This window comes from Diceros bicornis, chromosome 37 (assembly GCF_020826845.1).
Source record: "Diceros bicornis minor isolate mBicDic1 chromosome 37, mDicBic1.mat.cur, whole genome shotgun sequence".
In the NCBI taxonomy this organism is placed as follows: Eukaryota; Metazoa; Chordata; class Mammalia; order Perissodactyla; family Rhinocerotidae; genus Diceros; species Diceros bicornis.
The window spans coordinates 28,488,405-28,506,444 of record NC_080776.1 but is presented as its reverse complement, the minus strand read 5'-3'; the positions used below and the strand labels follow the sequence as shown (position 1 = coordinate 28,506,444).

General features: G+C 53.6%; 1 protein-coding gene across 3 annotated transcripts in view; it reads right to left on the bottom strand.

Moving 5' to 3' along the window:
* The window catches only part of D2HGDH (D-2-hydroxyglutarate dehydrogenase), a 35,869-nt gene extending 20,231 nt beyond the window's left edge, over positions 1-15,638 (bottom strand). The window contains exons 1-7 of one of the 3 annotated variants that reach the window (XM_058533391.1): positions 15,598-15,638; positions 10,831-11,210; positions 5,362-5,419; positions 3,848-3,987; positions 2,985-3,178; positions 1,505-1,673; positions 780-923 (exon numbers count right to left, since the gene is read on the bottom strand). In XM_058533391.1, coding sequence (XP_058389374.1) covers positions 780-923; positions 1,505-1,673; positions 2,985-3,178; positions 3,848-3,987; positions 5,362-5,419; positions 10,831-11,200 — 1,075 coding nt within the window. In that variant the 5' untranslated portion in view covers positions 11,201-11,210; positions 15,598-15,638. Of the gene's footprint in view, positions 1-779; positions 924-1,504; positions 1,674-2,984; positions 3,179-3,847; positions 3,988-5,361; positions 5,420-10,220; positions 10,381-10,830; positions 11,211-15,528; positions 15,548-15,597 lie in introns of those variants that run through there. The other 2 variants (XM_058533392.1, XM_058533393.1) reach the window with 2 other exon arrangements.
* Positions 15,639-18,040: the final 2,402 nt, after the last annotated feature.

Genomic DNA, 18,040 nt, shown 5'->3' with positions numbered 1-18,040 from the left:
GGGGCCTGGATGTTATAGGGCTGGTGCCCTCCGTAGGAAGAGGGAGAGACACCGGAGATCTCTCCCTACACACAGAGGAGAAGCCACATGAGGATGCAGGGAGGAGGTCGCCGCCTGCAACCAGGAAGCCAGCCCTCACCAGAAACCAACACTGCTGGCACGTTGATCTTGGATTGCCAGCCTCCAGAACTGAGAAATAAATGTCTTTTGTTTAAGCCCCCAGTGTGCGGTGTTCTGTTAGGGCAGCCTGAGCTGAGACAATGATCATTTCTTTAGGGGAGATCTCAGAAGTGAAAACACCAAGATCTGAACCTTTTTTAACCTCTAGGTTCAAAACGTCAAACGGCTTTCCAAAACATGGCATCAATTTACACCCAGCAGTGACTAAGAGAGCTGGATGCATTGAACTTATTTGCTAAATCAGAGAGAACTTGCTGAGATCCAAGGGTGCGCACTACACGGAATGACACTTCTCCTAGTTGAGAAGACAGGAAGGCATTTCTGACGAGTGCATTTTGGTTGTTCCAAAGACCCCAGAGCTATGGTACCCCCAACAGCATTCAACTGAACTAACTCCAGGGGCACATTTAAAATGAATGTAAACAGAATTCCGTGCTCATCCAATGATGGCAACACCAGAACTACGGAGATACCAACATCCCTCTTACTGCCTCCTGCGTTATGGACGGGACTAAGGCTTGACAGTCTCTGAGCTATCCCATACATAAAATGGCATAAAAGGAAGGGCGGGCGCTGCCCAGCCAGGTAGGGGTCAGTACCTTGCACCGGGCTGGCGAGACCGAGGTGGTGCCCCACCAGCTGCATGCATTCGGCATCCATGAACTCAAAGGCTGACAGGATCTCACCTAGCATCCCCTTGCAGGTACTGAAAGTCTGCAGAACCTCAGCAAAGCCTGGACAACCTGCAACAGCACACAGCACCTCAGGCACACGCACAACAAAGACACAGCAGGGTCCCCATCATGCCAAACTCACAGCCTCGCCCAGAGACCCACCTAAGTCCCCCTTTAAAACAGCAACGCCAATCCGACCGCTTACGATGGAAAAATGGGTGACCCAGGCGAGACGGAGGGATGGTGGGTGTTCTTATAGGAGTGTATTAATTACCCCACGGTAAGGAACAGAATGGTATCATTGATCTTACGCCAAATAACACCATTTCCCTCAGAATCTTATAGTATAAGCTACTGAAATAATGAACAAAATGGGGTAAAAGAGATGGGCAAAGCCCCAGTTTTGTTACAGAATAAAGTGTGTTCTGCCCAGAGATGGGAAGGCTTGACTCCAGACCCACTCTGTGGACACCAACCAGGCCGGGTCCCGGATTCCTTCGGAGTCAGAGAGAAGCCAGGAGGAATGGGAATGACCGTCCTGTGAGGGCCCCTTCCATCCCCCGTCGCACCAATGACAGGGCAGCTACGAGAACCAGCTCTGAGCAGTCTCGGTCAGAGCGGTGGGTGCTCAGCCCTGATGGCCCACCTACCGAGGAAGGCCACATTCACAGCCCTTGGCTTGGGCGGACAAAAGATGGACACGGCAGTAATGACCCCCAGGGTGCCCTCCGACCCGATGAAGAGCTGCTTCAGGTCATAGCCTGTGTTGTCCTTCCGCAGGGAGGTTAGGCAGTTCAGGACGCTGCCATCAGCAAGCACCTAGCAAGGGAGAAGAGAAAAGAGGCATTTACTCACCAGCCAACCGTCCTAATAGATGCCCCCTCCTCTGGCCACCACACTGAGGGGAGGCAGACCTAGCCCAGGGCACTCGGAGGAAGCCAAGCCAGTCACGAGCCCCCACTCCAGCCCAGTTTGGTCCAGGAACGCAGGGGGCCCAGGGTGGCACCAGGCCGAAGTTGCCCAGTCAGGCTGAAGGAAGGATTTGTCTTCTCTGGTTGGAGTAAAGATCCGCCCCCCGCCGCCCGCCACCACAACCAGGAAGCTCAGGGCCCCGGTCTCAAGGGAAGCTGCCCTGAAGTAGGATGCACACCTGGGGTGGAGGTGCACCAGGGCCCACCCACCTCTGGACTGCTCATCCATAAAGCACCACGGTGTTGCTCTGTAAGCCTGTCCGAGTCCTGTTTGCTGGTGCATTTAGTCAGAAGCTACTGATAGAGCTCATAAATATGGGAAGGCCACTTGCAATAAAAATAATCCTCAGCTGGCCGGAAAACAAAGCTACTGGAACTTAGCAATTTAGCGGATGGAAGTCCAACACGTGGTTTGGTGTTCATTCCATCCTTGGGTAAACAGGACAGAGGCTCTGCACTGTAGAAACCCACACAGTGTGCTACACGGGGTGGGTGAGGGTTCAGGGAAATGGACTCAAATGATGCTGGAGGGGCAGCTAGCAATGGTGTAACTAAGGGCTAATGGAACCTTGCTCCTCTCTGTGCACACAGCTAACCTGGAAGCGAAGCCCCTCTCAGTGGAATGTCACTGGGTCATGGGAACCTGCTCCTGGTGAAGAGTCCCAGAGCTCCTCACATGGATTGGGAGGCAGCAAACACACCATCAGTCTCTCGTGAAGCCAGAGATCTGCCTCCCTGAGCAAGGTGCTATGTGCAACCCCCATGTCCATGGCAGGACTGGAGCAAGGCCAGGGGCTGTTATCCTGGGAACTGGCATCCCCAACCTGGGATGTGGTCCCCGCCTGCCCAGGTGGCCTCACGCACCTGTGCCACCTGGGGCCCAAGAGGGCAGTCCCCACGGTGTGCACTGCAGCACCCAAGTGTCCATACAATTATGCGTCCTTACATGGGAGGCATGAAACCTAAAGAGACCTTCCCAGGGCACACGGTGTAGATCTGACAAAGGCAAGCCAGGACAGGCCCCACTCAGAGACCTCGTGAGCACACTAACCACTGGGAAAGGGCTTGAAGAGCCAGGCTGCCTGAGACTGGGACGGCGGACACAGAGGAAGCTGGGCCAGTGCTCAGACACACGGCAGCAGCGGCACCCCCAGCTCACCACTTCCAGGCCCAGGACCGTCCCGCGCAGAGAGCCATATCGCAGAAACCGCAGGCCGCCCGCATTGGTGGCCACGTTTCCCCCGATGTGGCAGCTGCCCTTCGCGCCTAAGTCCAGGGGCATGATGAAGTCCCGCTCCTCCACGTACTGGCTCAGCTCCTCCAGGATGCATCCCGCCTGGCAAACCAGAATCCCTGCCGAGCAACCAGAGCCACCATGGTGCTCACAGCTCAGGACGAGCAAGAACTCACCGGGGGCCCTGCAGGTGTAAGCCACCCAGAAGGAGCATCCACCTCAGAACCAGGCCAAGGAAAAGGAACGTGTCCCCCCGTCCTCCCCCAGAAATTCCCTCTATGGTTTACCATGAAAAAGAAGAAAAATTGATAAGGCAAAAATAGAGAAGAGAAAAACCTCACACACACGTATGGAAGGGAGCAGCAAAGAGGACTGCCATAAGGCAGTGGTCCTCAACTGGGGGTGATTCTGCCCCCAGGGGACACATGACAAAGCTGGAGACACTTCTGGTTGGGGGTGCTGCTGGCATGGAGTGGGCAGAAGCCAAGAACGCTGCTCATCACCCTACAGCGCCCAGGCGCCCTCACCCCAGAGAAGGATCCAGCCCCAAACGTCCTGCTCGAGAGGCAGACCACGACACTGCTGGGCCCTGAGCAGGAAGCCCCTTTACACTTATTTGTACCTCACATGCCCCTAGAAAAGGGGGTCAGTATAAACCACCTAAGTGACCAACAAAACAATACTGCAGACACGCCCAGAGGCTGGGCACGGGCGCAGCTGAGCCCGTCCTGGGCCCAGGTCCCCCACCCAACCCCAGCGGAAGGCAGCGAAGGGCAGCGCAGGCTCACCGGACACACTGTGGAAACTGATGACCTGGTTCATGAGGGCAGTGGACAGGATGATCTCGTCGAAGACAGGGACGCTGCCCCCCACCATGCCCGTGTTGCCCCCCTGCGGGTTCACAGCCAGGTTCCTCTCGTGACAGTACCTGGGACAAGCACAGGAGGGGCATCAGAGACCCTCTTCCTGATGCCCAGGCCCACACCACCGCCTCCGTGGGACACGCTCCGGCCCATGCCTGACTGTGAAGCCCTAAACCCCACTCCCGTTCCCACCCCTCCTGCCACCAAGCCAGGCCACCTCCTGCCCGCAGCCTCAACGGGGATGCCTCCTCAGCCCCCACATGGGATAGGAGTCTGAGAAGGCCGAATATCTATCATAAAACTGCACAGGGTAATGGAGGCTGACATTTCCCTAGATCACGGATGAGGCGCCATGCCAGGCTCTAATGCCCTCAGAGGCCGCTCGCTGCTCTAAGTACAGAAAGTCCCAGAGCCAGCTGCAGGCCTTCCTGTTCACCTAAAGAAACACAGCTCCTCGGGGCACTCAGGCTCCCTGCGTCCTACACCCCACGTCTTCACACCCCTTAATCTTGGTTGCATCCCCCTCCCTCACCCACCACCCTTGAGACATGTGTCAGATTCATCGGTGGCACCTTTTCCCCAACCAGGCTCAACTTTGCAAAGACCTCAACCGAGGGCGCCGACGGGCCAGGATTTGGAGAACAGGCGCGCCTGCCCCAGGGAGGCAGTTCCCCCACCTGCATCAAACAAACCCACCCTGGGAGGCGGCAAGCCCCCAGCAAGGGATTCTGACAGGGCCGGTGCGCATGTGCCCCAAATTCACCTGCCAAGGCTGTTCTGAAGCATTATTTACAATAATGCAAAACTAGAGACAACCTCAACGTGCAACTTTAGGAGACGGATAAATTGCAGAGCACTCATGGGATGGATAGTTTTCAGGCATTAAAAATGGTGTGGAAGAATTATTAGCACCCAGAAATGGGCATGGATATTGCCAAATGGGGGAAAAAAAAGACTACAACATCAGAGATACATGATAACATTTAAAAAACACACCCCTGCAGAAAACATACTGAGATAACAAACCCAAATGTCATCAGTGGTTATCTTTGGAGGTGAAACTATTGTTTGCTTTTGCATTTTTTTCCTTCATGGCTTTCTGTTTTCCAATTTTTCTATAATAAACATGATAGCATATTGATATAAAGAATCAAAGAACACATGTTTCAAGAAAAGGTCTGTTTCCTTCCCTGACGTCTGCCACGAGTCTGCAGCCACTCGCCATGTGGGGCTCGCCCCAGCACCCCGGGATCTCGAGATTCCAGGGCTCAGCCCTGCTCAGGACAGCCTCAGAGCGCAGCGCCAGAACCTTCCCTCCTGTGTCCCTGGCCCCATCTCTGCCCATTGTCGGCTTCGTGGGGTCTGCATCTCTTGTGTCTTCATGAGGAAACTACTCCTGGACGCGGAAGCAGGCAGGGAGCTCGGCATCGTCACATTACCTGAGGATGTGAGACACCTCTTCTGTCGTCCGGGGCCTCAGCAGCACCTTGCTACAGCCTGCGACAGAAAAGAGTCAGCCTGTTACACAACGCAGAGTGGGGAGACCCGGCTACACTCCGGAAAAGCAATGTCCTTCACAAGCACTTTCTCCTTCCTCAGTGTGTGACCCGCACAACCACGGTTATCAGTAAGCCCCAAACCTCAAGGACAAGAGCAAGGTGTCAAAGCACCTGCTGGAGGCAGGAGGAGGCACCAGGCTGCGGGATGGTAATGGACCCCTGGGGACAGCTTGCAGCCCTGCCAGCACCTACGGCCACCAGTGAGAGTGATGGTGAGGGTGGCTCTGATCCCGTGGTTAGGGGCGCCCATCTGGCTTCTCCACTGCAAGTTACTGTGTTTCCTTGGTAATCAATACGTATGTTATGGGAGACACTTGGGACTATGCAGACATCTGTTGCCCCTCACACTCACCCATGAATTTCAGCATCTGCTTAAAGCACTTGTAGGATGGCTGCCAAATGGTGACTTTTCTAAATCCATCTGTCTGCCTATATTTATTAGTTGACTTTCTACTGTAAGGAGGGGCTTTCCCTTTTCTCTCATGTATTTATTTATTGCATCATGTCAGTGTGAGCTGGTAGGCTCTTACTTTATTCACTGGGTTACAATCTTTGCTGTCGTGATTTGATGCCCAGACACGGCCGGTGGGAGCTCCGCTGAGCTAGTCCAGCGGCGTCCTAACCACTGCCTCCCCAAGATGGTCAGGCTTCTTTCTGCCCTTTTGATTTTGCTGAAAGTACTTTAAATGGGAGAGAGGAGTCTGCAGGAAGGCAGGAGGAACGTCGAGCACATGTTTCTTCTACATCAGTGACTTTTGTGGAGCTTTGAAACCAGGCTGTAGTTTATATCTTAGTTTTTTGACCCTAAGAGCCATTTCTCATTCACTTTTCATCAAATGAACAACGTTTGCCCAGGGGGCTGGCTGTCTGGCGTCTAGGCCTTCAGGACAGCACAGTCCAGGGACCCTGGTCACCAGCGAGGTTCCCAGGAGTTGGTTTCACTCCATCCCTGCGGGGTTCCTCAACAATATCTGTGTCCACCCTGAGTGTTCGCCCAGAGAATAAAAACAGACAAGATCTCCACTCTCGTGAAGTTTACCTTCAATGGGGGAAAGGATAAGAAAATGAGAAAGTCAGTCCAAACAGTCCAATATATTAATAAGAGGAGCCCACAAAGAGAGCATAGCACGGAGGAGAGAGATCATCGGAGACAATTTGCAAAACTGCCCTGGCCTGGAGGAAATAGCCGGGAGACTGCCCAAGCCAGTGAAGGGAACAAGCACAAAGGCTGGCCCTGCACAGGTCAGGGCGCCCCCCAACGGCCAGTGGCTTTCCCTCACTCTGAACACCCTCTAGGGGCTCGGGGGGGGGGGGGCCTCTGTGGGCGGACTGCCCTCAGTGCCTGCACACTCTGCATCCTGCCCACCACCTGCCAGCAGCACCCTCTAGTTTTTGCGACAACCAAAAAGTGCAACCCCCATCCCCCATATTTCCAAGTGCCTCGAGGAGAGCCACAGTCTGCCCAACTCACACCCGGAACTCTGCCCCGTCACTCTGGAGCAGCTGTTTGGCTTCTGAGCCTTCCCTCGACCTTCTTGTTTCATCCTCTTTGCTTCCCCCGTGGCCCTCCAAGGGTGGCTAGTTCCTCTCCCTCACTCAGGGTGCCACTGGGCTTGGGGTGCAGAAGGTGCCCTCCTTGCCCCACGGCCTTTTCCAGGTGCCAGACTGCCCAACACTAACACATTTCATCACAGTGTGCACAAACCCAGCCAGCGCCCCCAGCTCCCCGCCTCCCAGTTCCTCCTGGTGACTTCAGTATCCTCCTACATCAGGGTCAGCAAACCACGGCCGACAGCCAAATCCGGCCTGCTGCCCATTTTTTATAAGTAGAGTTTTACAGAAACACAGTCACGCCCCTTGGTTTGTGGCTGCTTTGACACAACCACGGCAGAGGTGAGGGGCTGTGACAGAGACCATGAGGCCGGCAAGCCTAAGGCTTCACTATCTGGCCCTCCACAGGAGCTTGCCAACCGACAGATAAGACCTCCAACTCCTAGGCTCAGATCCTGCCTCTCCTCTCCCAATGGCCTGTCATCCACATCCCACCAGCTGCGCATCATCCCACCCCTGGAATCTCCCTGCTGAGGGTCTCACTCCCCAGACACCATCCACGACCTGGCTTGCTCCCTCAGAATGCCCTATGCAGCAGTCCATCACCTCCCTGGTCCTGCCCACCTGGCCTAGAGCCAGTGTCTTCATGCTCATACATCTCAACAACAAAAAAACTAACAACCCAATTAAAAAATGGGCAGACGATCTGAACAGACATTTTTCCAACGAAGATATACAGATGGCCAACAGGTTGAAAAGATGTTCAACATCACTAATTAGTAAGGAAATGCAAATCAAAACTACAATGAGATATCACCTCGCACTGTCAGAATGGCTATAATTCACAAGACAAGAAATAACAAATGTTGGAGAGGATGTGGAGAAAAGGGAACCCTCATACACTGCTGGTGGGAATGCAAACTGGTGCAGCCACTACGGAAAACAGTATGGAGATTTCTCAAAAAATTAAAAATAGAAATACCATATGATCCAGCTATTCCACTGCTGGGTATCTATCCAAAGAACTTGAAATCAAATTAACAATTCAAAGAGATTTATGCATCCCTATGTTCACTGCAGCATTATTCACTATAGCCAAGAGTTGGAAACAACTCAAGTGCCCATCAGTGGATGGATGGATAAAGAAGATGTGGTGTGTGTATATATATATAATGGAATACTACTCAGCTATAAAAAAGATGAAATCTTGCCATTTGCAACAAAATGGATGGAACTTGAGGGTATTATGCTAAGCGAAATAAGTCAGACAGAGAAACACAAATACCGTATGATTTCACTCATATGTGGAAGATAAACAAACAGACACATAGATACAGAAAATAGATTGGTGGTTACCAGAGGCGAAGGGGTGAGGAGGGAGGGCAAAAGAGGTAAAAGGGCACATGTGTACAGCGACGGGTGGCAATTAGACTTTGGGTGAACACAATGTGGTCTACACAGAAATCGAAATATAACGATGTGCACCTGAAATTTATATAACCTCAATAAAAAGAAAAAGAAAAACAAAGCCACCTGAAGGGGTATTTCGACACAAATTCGACAAGTCATCTCGACCAACACTCCCTGAGCAGATGCTCTGCACTGAGTCCTGTGAATTCAGAGATGAGTGAGCCCTAGCACTGCCCTCCTGAGCTCAGGGTGGCAGGAAGCCAGGAGGGCTCCCCCACACCAGGGCACAGACATGGGGTGGGCGACTTGCAGCAGGACGGGCTGCCACTGCGAGGCCTCCCAGGAAGGGCCGCTGACCAGAGACAAGAGCCCCCAGGAGGTAGCCAGACCCTGCCCAGTCACAGCTTCCGCCCACTCTGGAAGCCCCAGGGGCAGGAGAACCCAAGTCCTGAGCACCAAGTATGCTGGGTTCTCACCTCTGAGGTGAGGGCCCCACGCCCATTTTGCAGGGGTGAGAACTGAGGTCCATCTGCCCAAGGCCACCCAGGCAGCAGCACCAAGCCCAGGGTGGGCATTGCCCTCTCCTGCCTCCAAGGGCACCACACCTGAGCCGGCAGGCCCTGTGCTGGGCGGTGGGCTCTCCTGTGGGGTCTCTACTTAGTGGGCAGGGCAGGGCTGGAGGCCCTTATGCTCACAGGCACCCCTGGCAGTGAAGAACAGCCGAGGATTTCCAATGTCTCCGGCCTCCCCACAGGGAAGAGCCACCCATTATCTGAGCCCACACCCTAATTCCACTTGCCCAAGACTCTGCACCCTGTCACATGGTTGTATTTCCAGGCTGCACTTTGGTCTGGAACCTCCCTCAGAGTTTCCCCGCCGACAGCACGGCCCTTGCAGCATCCGAGTCCCATCACAGTGCACCCCTCTCGACTGCTCTTCCTCGGTCCCACATGTTACGGATCCAGGCCCAGTCTGAGGACCTGGCATTACAGGTTTAAATACGTCATTTTGCTGTAAATTGCTTGTCTTCTAGCTCTGCTTAATATTATAGCAAGAACATCGAGCTGGCTTTTGTAATTGCCTGAGTAGGTAGGTTCTATTATCTCTGAAGTCCTTTCAGAAGAGGACACAGAGCATTACAAACCTATGTTCTCAAGAGAGAATGCTGGGTCTAGGAGGCTGAGAGTCCCCACACCGGCACAGGGATGTGTGCGGCGGGGCCGGGCATGGCGGGAGGAGAGGGAGGGAGGGGGCGGCCAGACCAGCAGCCCTACGGATCTGCAGTAGGCAGAATGGGTTCACAAAAAAGAGACGTCTACATCCTCCCCCACAGAACCTGTGAATGTGACCTTATGTGGATAAAAGGTCTTTACAGACATAACTAAGTTTAGGATCTTGAGATGAGATCGTCCTGGATTAGAGTGGGCCCTAAATCCAGTGACAGGTGTCTTCATAAAAGGAGAGGGAGATTTGAGACGCAGAGACACACAGGGGAGACAGCCATGTGATGAAGGAGGCAGAGATTGGAGAGATGGCGTCACAAGCCAAGAGATGCCCGGAGCCACCAGGCACTGGAAGAGGCAGGAAGGATCTTCCCCTGGAGCCTCCAGAGGGAGCGAGGCCCTGCGACACCTTGATCTCAGACTCCTGGCCTGGAGCACTGAGAGAGAATGAACTTCCGTTGTTTTAAGTCCCCCAGTTTGTGGCTCTTTGTTAAGGTGGCCCCAGGAGCCTGATACAGGAGCTGAGAGAAAGTGAGTAGTAATTAATACACACACCCCTCAGAGCAGCCAGGGGACTGTTTCATCTTTTAATTTGCAGACGTCCAATAAACTTCGATAAAGTTTCTTCTCAGAACACTTTAAAATCACCACAAAACAGCAGTGCCCTCTCCGAGGTTTCGCTTTCCACGATTTCAGTTACCCATGGTCAACCAGTCTGAAAATATTAAATGGAAAATTCCAGAAATAATTCATAAGTTTTAAATTGCGCAGTGTTCTGAGTATCGTGATGAAATCTCAAGCTGTCCCCCCCATCCCACTCAGGACATGAATCATCCTTTCGTCCAGCGGATCCACACTGTATACACACCACCTGCCAGTTAATCACTTAGAAGCTGACTCAGTTATCAGATCAACCATTGCGGTTTCTGGTTGGGTATAAGGTTCAGTACTATCCTCAATTTCAGGCATCGACTGGGGGTCTTGGAACATATCCCCCATGGATAATGGGGGACTACTTACAGCCTTTCTTTGGAATAAGAAAGGCATACGTGACAGCTCCCCCATGCTCCTCCACCCAGCATCCACCGCTGTCCTTGCCTCCTCTCACTGCTATTTCTCAAGCCCACCCCCCTGAAACGTGAGGCGTGAACAGACCCTCGCTCACCTCGGACGGTTCTCAGCCAGTCCACGTTTGAAGCCTCCAGCTCCTCCGGGTCTGTGATGACCCTGCCGGGGATGATGCGTTCAAAGGCAGCCAGGTCTTCCTCAGCCACCGTGGAGAACGGCAGCCGCTGCACAGGGTAGCGCTCCTGGGTCAGCATCACCTCGGGGGCACGGGAGGACGTGGAGGAGCTGCCTCTGCAGTCCAGAGGGCTGGTGCCCACAGCCCCCCGAGGGCTGCCTAGGCCAGGGGTCCTGGATGCCCCTGCCCATGTCCTCTGCTGCATGGAGGCTCCCGGAGTGCATGGCGGAGTGCAGGCTGTCCGCCACCGGAAGAGCCATGCAGGCCACCTGGGGACCAGATGGGGCACCATCGCTTTGGCCCTAAAAAGCAAACAATTGGACCTGTAACTCGGGAATACTATTGAACAATGAAAAACATCTGTCCAGAGTGTCGACACAAAATAACCAATAACTATTCTATAGATAAGAGAAATAAGATGAGGGCCGGCCCCGCGGCTTAGCAGTTAAGTGCACGCGCTCCGCTACTGGCGGCCGGGGTTCGGATCCCGGGCGCGCACCGACGCACCGCTTCTCCAGCCATGCTGAGGCCGCGTCCCACATACAGCAACTAGAAGGATGTGCAGCTATGACATACAACTATCTACTGGGGCTTTGGGGGAAAAAGAAAAAAGAAATAAGATGAGTTTACTTGAGCTAGAGTGAGGATTATAACCCGGGAAGGCCTTAGAAAGTGTTTCAGAGAAGCATGGTTTTCAGTACAGTCTCATATCTTTTTAGAACAAAGAACATACATTGATCACATCCAGGATACGTTTTCACCAAAATTTCAAAGGTGTGTTCAGTTGCAAATTAGCATGACCATGATGAGCATTAGCACGACCATGATGTCAGGAAAGGGACTAATCCAGGCATTACCAATAGGGTGTTACCAATAGGTCGTTACTTGTAGGAGGGAAAGTACGCATTCTTAAGAGAGTGCATTCTTTACTTTAACGTTAAGCGGATGTACAATCTATGTTTGATAGACCATAAGTCAGGCTTTTTAGGTCAAGCCGAATCAGTTTTGATCCCGAATAGTTACCCCATATACCTCAGTATGTAAGAATCTCTTGTCAGGAGGGAGCCAGACCCAGCCCAAGCCCACGTGAGATAGGTAGCTAGGTAGACGTGAGCGGGGGATCATAGCTAGAGACCTTGCTGCATCAATGCAGTATCTTACTGGCATCTGGACACAAGCAGGGGAATCACAGCTGGAGACCTCGCTACATCAAAAAAGGATCTTGCTGGCATCTCACAAGATATAGATAAAGGCGAACTAAGACCCACCTGGCGCCACCACCAGAGTCTGAGATCTTCAGCCATAATGATAAAAATAACAAGGGCACAACCAACACATACAAAGCCTTCTGCTATACGTCTCTAGAGGACATTGATCTTTCTTTAATTTACATATGAATTCCATATGCATTAGCCCCGCTTCCTCGGGAGATGACTGCCATAACAGTTCCGGAGATTCTACTTTTAGAAGGGGGTCAAGAACTCCCCTTCCTGACGTGTGGGTGGAGGAAAAACCATTATTGGCAGATAACCAGATAATGCTAATTCCCTCTAAACAGCTCAAATAAAAATAAAACTAACCCAAGTCACGAGCAGATGCGTTCTCTGGCACTGCCCGCTCCTCACTTGGAGTGTATCTGCCCTTTCCTCTAGCCAATCTTTCCTTGCTTGCTGTTGCCGTTGTGTCGGTGTCTGAATTCCTCTCTTACGCTGACCAAGAACCTTTAGTCCGGTTACACACGTAAGGTCCAGAAACAGAGGGCAGCTTCCACAGTGGGGAAGTGAGGAGAGGTGGGCTGGAGGGGACAGGGGACACAAGGCACTGGGAGGGAGGGTCTGCCCTTGATCCTGACCCAGGTGTGGTCCACCTGCAGGATTCACCTCCTGGAATTCATTGAGCCATACATTCCTAGCTAGGGTGGTCTCTGGCTGTTAGATTTTAACATTTGCAACAACCATATCTCCCTTTCAGTCCCTCTTCCTTCAGAACAAAACCAGAATTTAAGGCACTAAAAGGAAAGGGATAGATGCCACTGAACTGTACACATAAAAATGGTTAAAATGGTAAATTTTATGTATATGTTACAAGAAGTTTAAAAAGTGCAGAATAAAAAAACAAGAAGGGAAAGGGGTTGAGGGGTGGATGAAAGGGGTAAAGGGGCACATATACATGGTTGATACTGGCTTGATACAAGGTTGACATAAGGAAAGCCATATTGTAGAAAAGAAACCATATTGTAACTTCGAATGACCTCTGATTAACTGACATGCTCTGTGGATTAAATGGCTCTTTCCAGCTGCAATAAGTTGATAACTTTGTTCTTTTGAGTTCCTTAGGAATGTGATGACTCCCGGGCAGAGTGTCTATGCTGATGGCCATCATCAATGACAACTAAAAGATCAGGACACAGGGCGTTGCTCTGTGGTCTCTAATGAATATCCGATAAAACAAAAGACTATCAGGAACTAAGACAAGCTGTTTGCCTCCACCCTGAGACCAGATGCCTTCCCCACATGGAGACCAGCCCCTATATAACTGGCCTGTAGTCTTTGTTCTGTAAGATGGTTCTTTTGGACATGAGTCAGTCATCTTCCCTCTTGCTAGCAAGCTGTAATAAAAAGTGCTTTCTTGGGGCCGGCCCCATGGCTTAGCGGTTAGGTGCGCGTGCTCCGCTACTGGCGGCCCGGGTTTGGATCCCGGGCGCACACCAAAGCACCACTTCTCCCGCCATGCTGAGGCCATGTCCCACATACAGCAACTAGAAGGATGGGCAACTATGACATACAACTATCTACTGGGGCTTTGGGGGAAAAATAAATTAATTAATTAAATTTAAAAAAAAAATTCAGTCTTTAAAAAAAAAAAAGTGCTTTCTCTCCTACCTCCTTGCCTCTTGACTATTGGCATGACTTGCAGTGAGCAGACGAACCCCGCTTTGAGCGGTAACATGGTCCCAGATAAAAATTACACTATTGGTGGTAAGCACGATGCAGTCTATAAACTGATAAGTAATAATGTACACCTGAAATTACACGTTATAAACCATTATGACCTCAATAAAACAATAAAAAAAAGGGGGGGGAGCTTCTCTGGCTGCCCACCACGGTGGAGGCAGATTTCACATGTATACCACGTAGCCCCCACAGCCAGCTAGGGAGAGGTGAGAGGTGGAGCACCCATCTTCTGGATACTTCTGCCTCACCTGTGACAGGAGATTTTCACATATTGTGGTACATGGGGTAACTTCTGGTTCAAAACTGATTGGGCTTGAACTAAAGAAGCCTGACTTATGGCCTATCAATCATACACTGTACATCTGCTTAACCATTAAAGAACACACTCTCTTAATATAAGAATGCATACTTCCCCTCCTGCGCCCTATTGCCCTATCCGTTAACACCTTATTATAGGTAACTCCCTATTGGTAACCCCCATATTAGTCCCTTGATACCAGTCATGTTGACCTGCTAATTTGCAACTGAATACCTCTTTGAAATTGATGAATATCTATCCCGGGCGCGTCTAATGCATGTTCTTTGTTCTAAAACACTATAAGACTTGACTGAAAACCATGCTTCTCCAGAATGCTTTCTTCCTTTATAAAACCACCTTCCCGGATTATAATCCTCACCCTGGCTCAAGTAAAACTCACCTTATCTCTCTTATCTATAGAATGATTATTGGTTATTTTGCCTCCACACCTGGCACTCAGACAGCCTGAATCAGGACCTGGGGCAGTGTTCTTGGCCTGGGTTCACACCTGCTCTGTGACCTCAGGAAAATGAATAACCTCTGTGCCTGGATGCAGCACCTGCTTCAGTCAAAGTGAGAATTAAATGCACCACAGACGGTGGCCCTCACGGTTAGGGGGGACACAGGGCAGGTGAGCGAGCTTAGGCCTGCACCTGGCCCCAGGACCTCCCCCCAACAGGGACCAGGAATTCGGAGTTATGAATGTCAGCCCAGCCCATGATGGACAAGGGTCAGCCAGGCTGCCACCACCCCCGCCCCCACCCCAAGCAAAAGCTCCTCCCAGTCACCCTGAAGCTCATCCCCAGAAGGACCTTCTACGCCAGGAGTAGCCGGATGACCAACCCCCCTCAGGTTTGTCCCCAGTAGGACCCCCCTGAGTCTTAGCCCTCTGAGGACCCCCCCCATCCAGTGCTTGACCCACGGAGGATTTCCCCCCCGGCCGCCCCCCCCCGCTCCCCTCCCCCCGCTCCCCCCATCCCCTGGACGAGCCCCCCTTAGGCTCATCCCCACCCCCGAAGAAACCCCCAGGCTCGTCCCTCTGAAGGACCCCCGCCCCCAGGCTCGTCCCTGGTAGGACCTCCTCCCAGGCTCGTCCTCCTGAGGAAGCCCCAAGCGTATCCGCGGTAGGAGCCCGAAGGCTCGTCCCCTGGTAGGACGCCCCCCCGCCCCCGCCGCCAAGCTTGTCCCCTGGCGGACCCCCTCAGGCTCGTCCCCGGGAGGACCCCCTAGGCTCGACTCCGGAAGGCTCGTCCCCGAGGACGCCGGCCGTGCGCACGGCCTGCGCGACCACGTGACGGCACACAGCGCGGCAGGGTGGGATCGAGGACGGCGCGCGCGCCCGCTGCCCCTCAACCCGATTGAGCCCACCCGCCGACCGGGTCACGTCGCACGCGGACCCTCAGGCTAGACCCTCGGCGGCTGCGCGCACGCACTCACGTCCGCGTCCCCGTCCCAGCGGCACAGTGGGCGGGGCGGCGGGCCTGAGCCTGCGGACTGACGCCCTCCGGCCCCGCCCTTCAGGATCCCGCCCCCGTAACCTACAGGCCCCTCCCCCCGTGTCCTCTAGGCCCCGCCCCCAGGGCCCGCCACCCCCGCCCCCCCCCCGTGTCCTCCGGGCCCCGCCTCCAGCCCCTTGCGCCCTCGTGCAGGGTCCATTGTACACCGGAGCGGGGACAGCTGGCTTGACCCGCGTGCGTCACAGCCCAGCAAGGGTCCCAGCACACCCTCCCACCCTTTCCCCGAGGGCCACCCCCACCGTGGTCCGCCCCGACTCGCCTCAGAGGGTAACTGCCCCACTCCCTCGTCCTACCGGGGGGCCCCGAGGGGTCTCTGGCTCCCCCGAGGGGTCTTTGGCTCCCCTAGGGACTCTGGCTGCCCCTCTGGCCAAAGGTCAGACGTCCCTGCAGGTCGGGTACACACTGCGGGCAGAACCAGGGGAGGCTCCGAAAGCGGCCTGCCCCAGTAGCCGGAACATTTTCCCGAACAAAGGCTCAGGCCTGGCACTCCAGTGCGGGGACCTCCGAGGGGCTGGGCTGGGGCGGGGTGAGCCGGGCTGCGGGAAGGCCAGGGCTGGCCTCTCAGGACTGCCGCAGGTTCCGCCTGCCGCCCCGCAGCTCCAGCGTGCTCGTTCGCCTCTGCTCCGTGGGGCCTGTTAGGGTCTGCCGGCCGGGGCACCGAGGGAGCCAGGCAGGGAGGAAGGAACTTTCTTGGCCTGAGAATGTCCCTGTGGCCGCACCCCAGCAACAATGCCAGTGCCCAGCCTCATCACTTCCCTCGGGGTGCCAGCAGCAGCGAGGAGCACTCTCCCCTCAGATGTGTGAGTCCCAGCTCCGTGGGGCCCCGAGGCCAGCCAAGTACCACCTGCTCCTCGGGTGGCTGAATCCCAGCCCCGAGGGACACCCTGCGCTCCTCAGAGCCCCTTCTCCAAGCTACCAAATCCAGCGACTCCCACTTCCTCCTTTTGCCACCCCCAGACTTAGGGTAGTAGCTGCTTCCTCCTATTATTCTGTTACCCCAGTGCTCCCTTTTTGCTTTTTCAGCCCTCCAACACCCTAAATTAAACTGTTACATTAACGAACGTGGTTTCCACCTTCCTGACTGATACAGTGCTTGGGAGCTGGAGCAGGTTCATCTCCCATACTCCAGCTCCCGCTGGTCCTCCTGAGGCATCTCTGGTACTTGCCCAGCTCATCCAATTCCATATGTCATCAGAGAAGCAGCCAGGAGGGACATTTTGTGGAATGTTAAAATAACGAGGCTGTCTGGCCAGCAGAGAGCAAGAGAGTTCCCATGACCCTGAGGCAGCACTGAAGATGCACTGTACTGAACAGATGCATTCTGGTGATCCTGGCCAACTGGCACAGAGAACAAGCCCATGCCAGCTCAGTACCTGCAGGCCCTGTGCCAAGGGGGTGCTGACCGGCTCTGGTAACAATGCCCATCTGGAACAGCAGGTGCAGCTGGGGTCATCGCCTCTGTCTTCACTAAACCATACTCCCTAAGATCTGCCCTCCTTCTTGACAGGTAAACTAATGGGGTGTGCTAAGTACATCACCACTACATAATCCCGTCAAGGATGCATTTCACCTTTGGATTACTATCCTGGCAGGGAGAGGATGTTCCAGACACTTCCACCTGCCCCCCCCCCCACCATAATGGCCCTTGCTCACAGGTCAGTGTGGGCATTCTCCCAGTTGTCAAGTTTGTCTATGTCAGTGTCACACTCAGGCAGGGACAATAACCACAGAGGGGTTACTTATCACCTGATCGCCATAGGCCCTCACTCCAACTAGTACCAGTGGCATCTTAGACCTGTGGGAATTAGTATCCATGCCTTTTCCCAGGCAGTCACCAGAACAAATGGCTGCAGTTTCCCTTGGAGTGCCTGGAGGAAAACGGTGCGTGCAGTGGCAGCGTTACATGTCCTTCCTCCAGAATTTCGGCCTCCCCTTCCAGCAAGGACCCTGGGTCTGTGAGTTGGTTTTCATCTGGAAAATGGATGACAGGCTGTGCCTCTCCATCGTGGTGACCAAGTTGGGTTTCTGGACCCCGACTGCTAACGCTCCTCAAGGAAATGTCCTAAGAACTATTTACTTCCCAAAGGGGTCTTGACAACCATGTGCATCTTGGAGGGCAAACCTTCTGTTCCAGAGAAAACACTTCATGCCTCTCTGAAGCAACCCACAGTGCTCGCATCTACACACGTCCTCCTTGTGAGCTTGGGGACCAACTTCTGATGCTACCACACAGCTGAGGCCCAGAGCTGGCCAGTGAGCAAGGCGAGGCCCAGGATCCTACCCAGGCTCGTGGCCGGTGAAACAACTCTCTCCGGTTCACGGCATGCCCCCTTCAAACTTCAACGCAGGAGAAACTTTTCCTC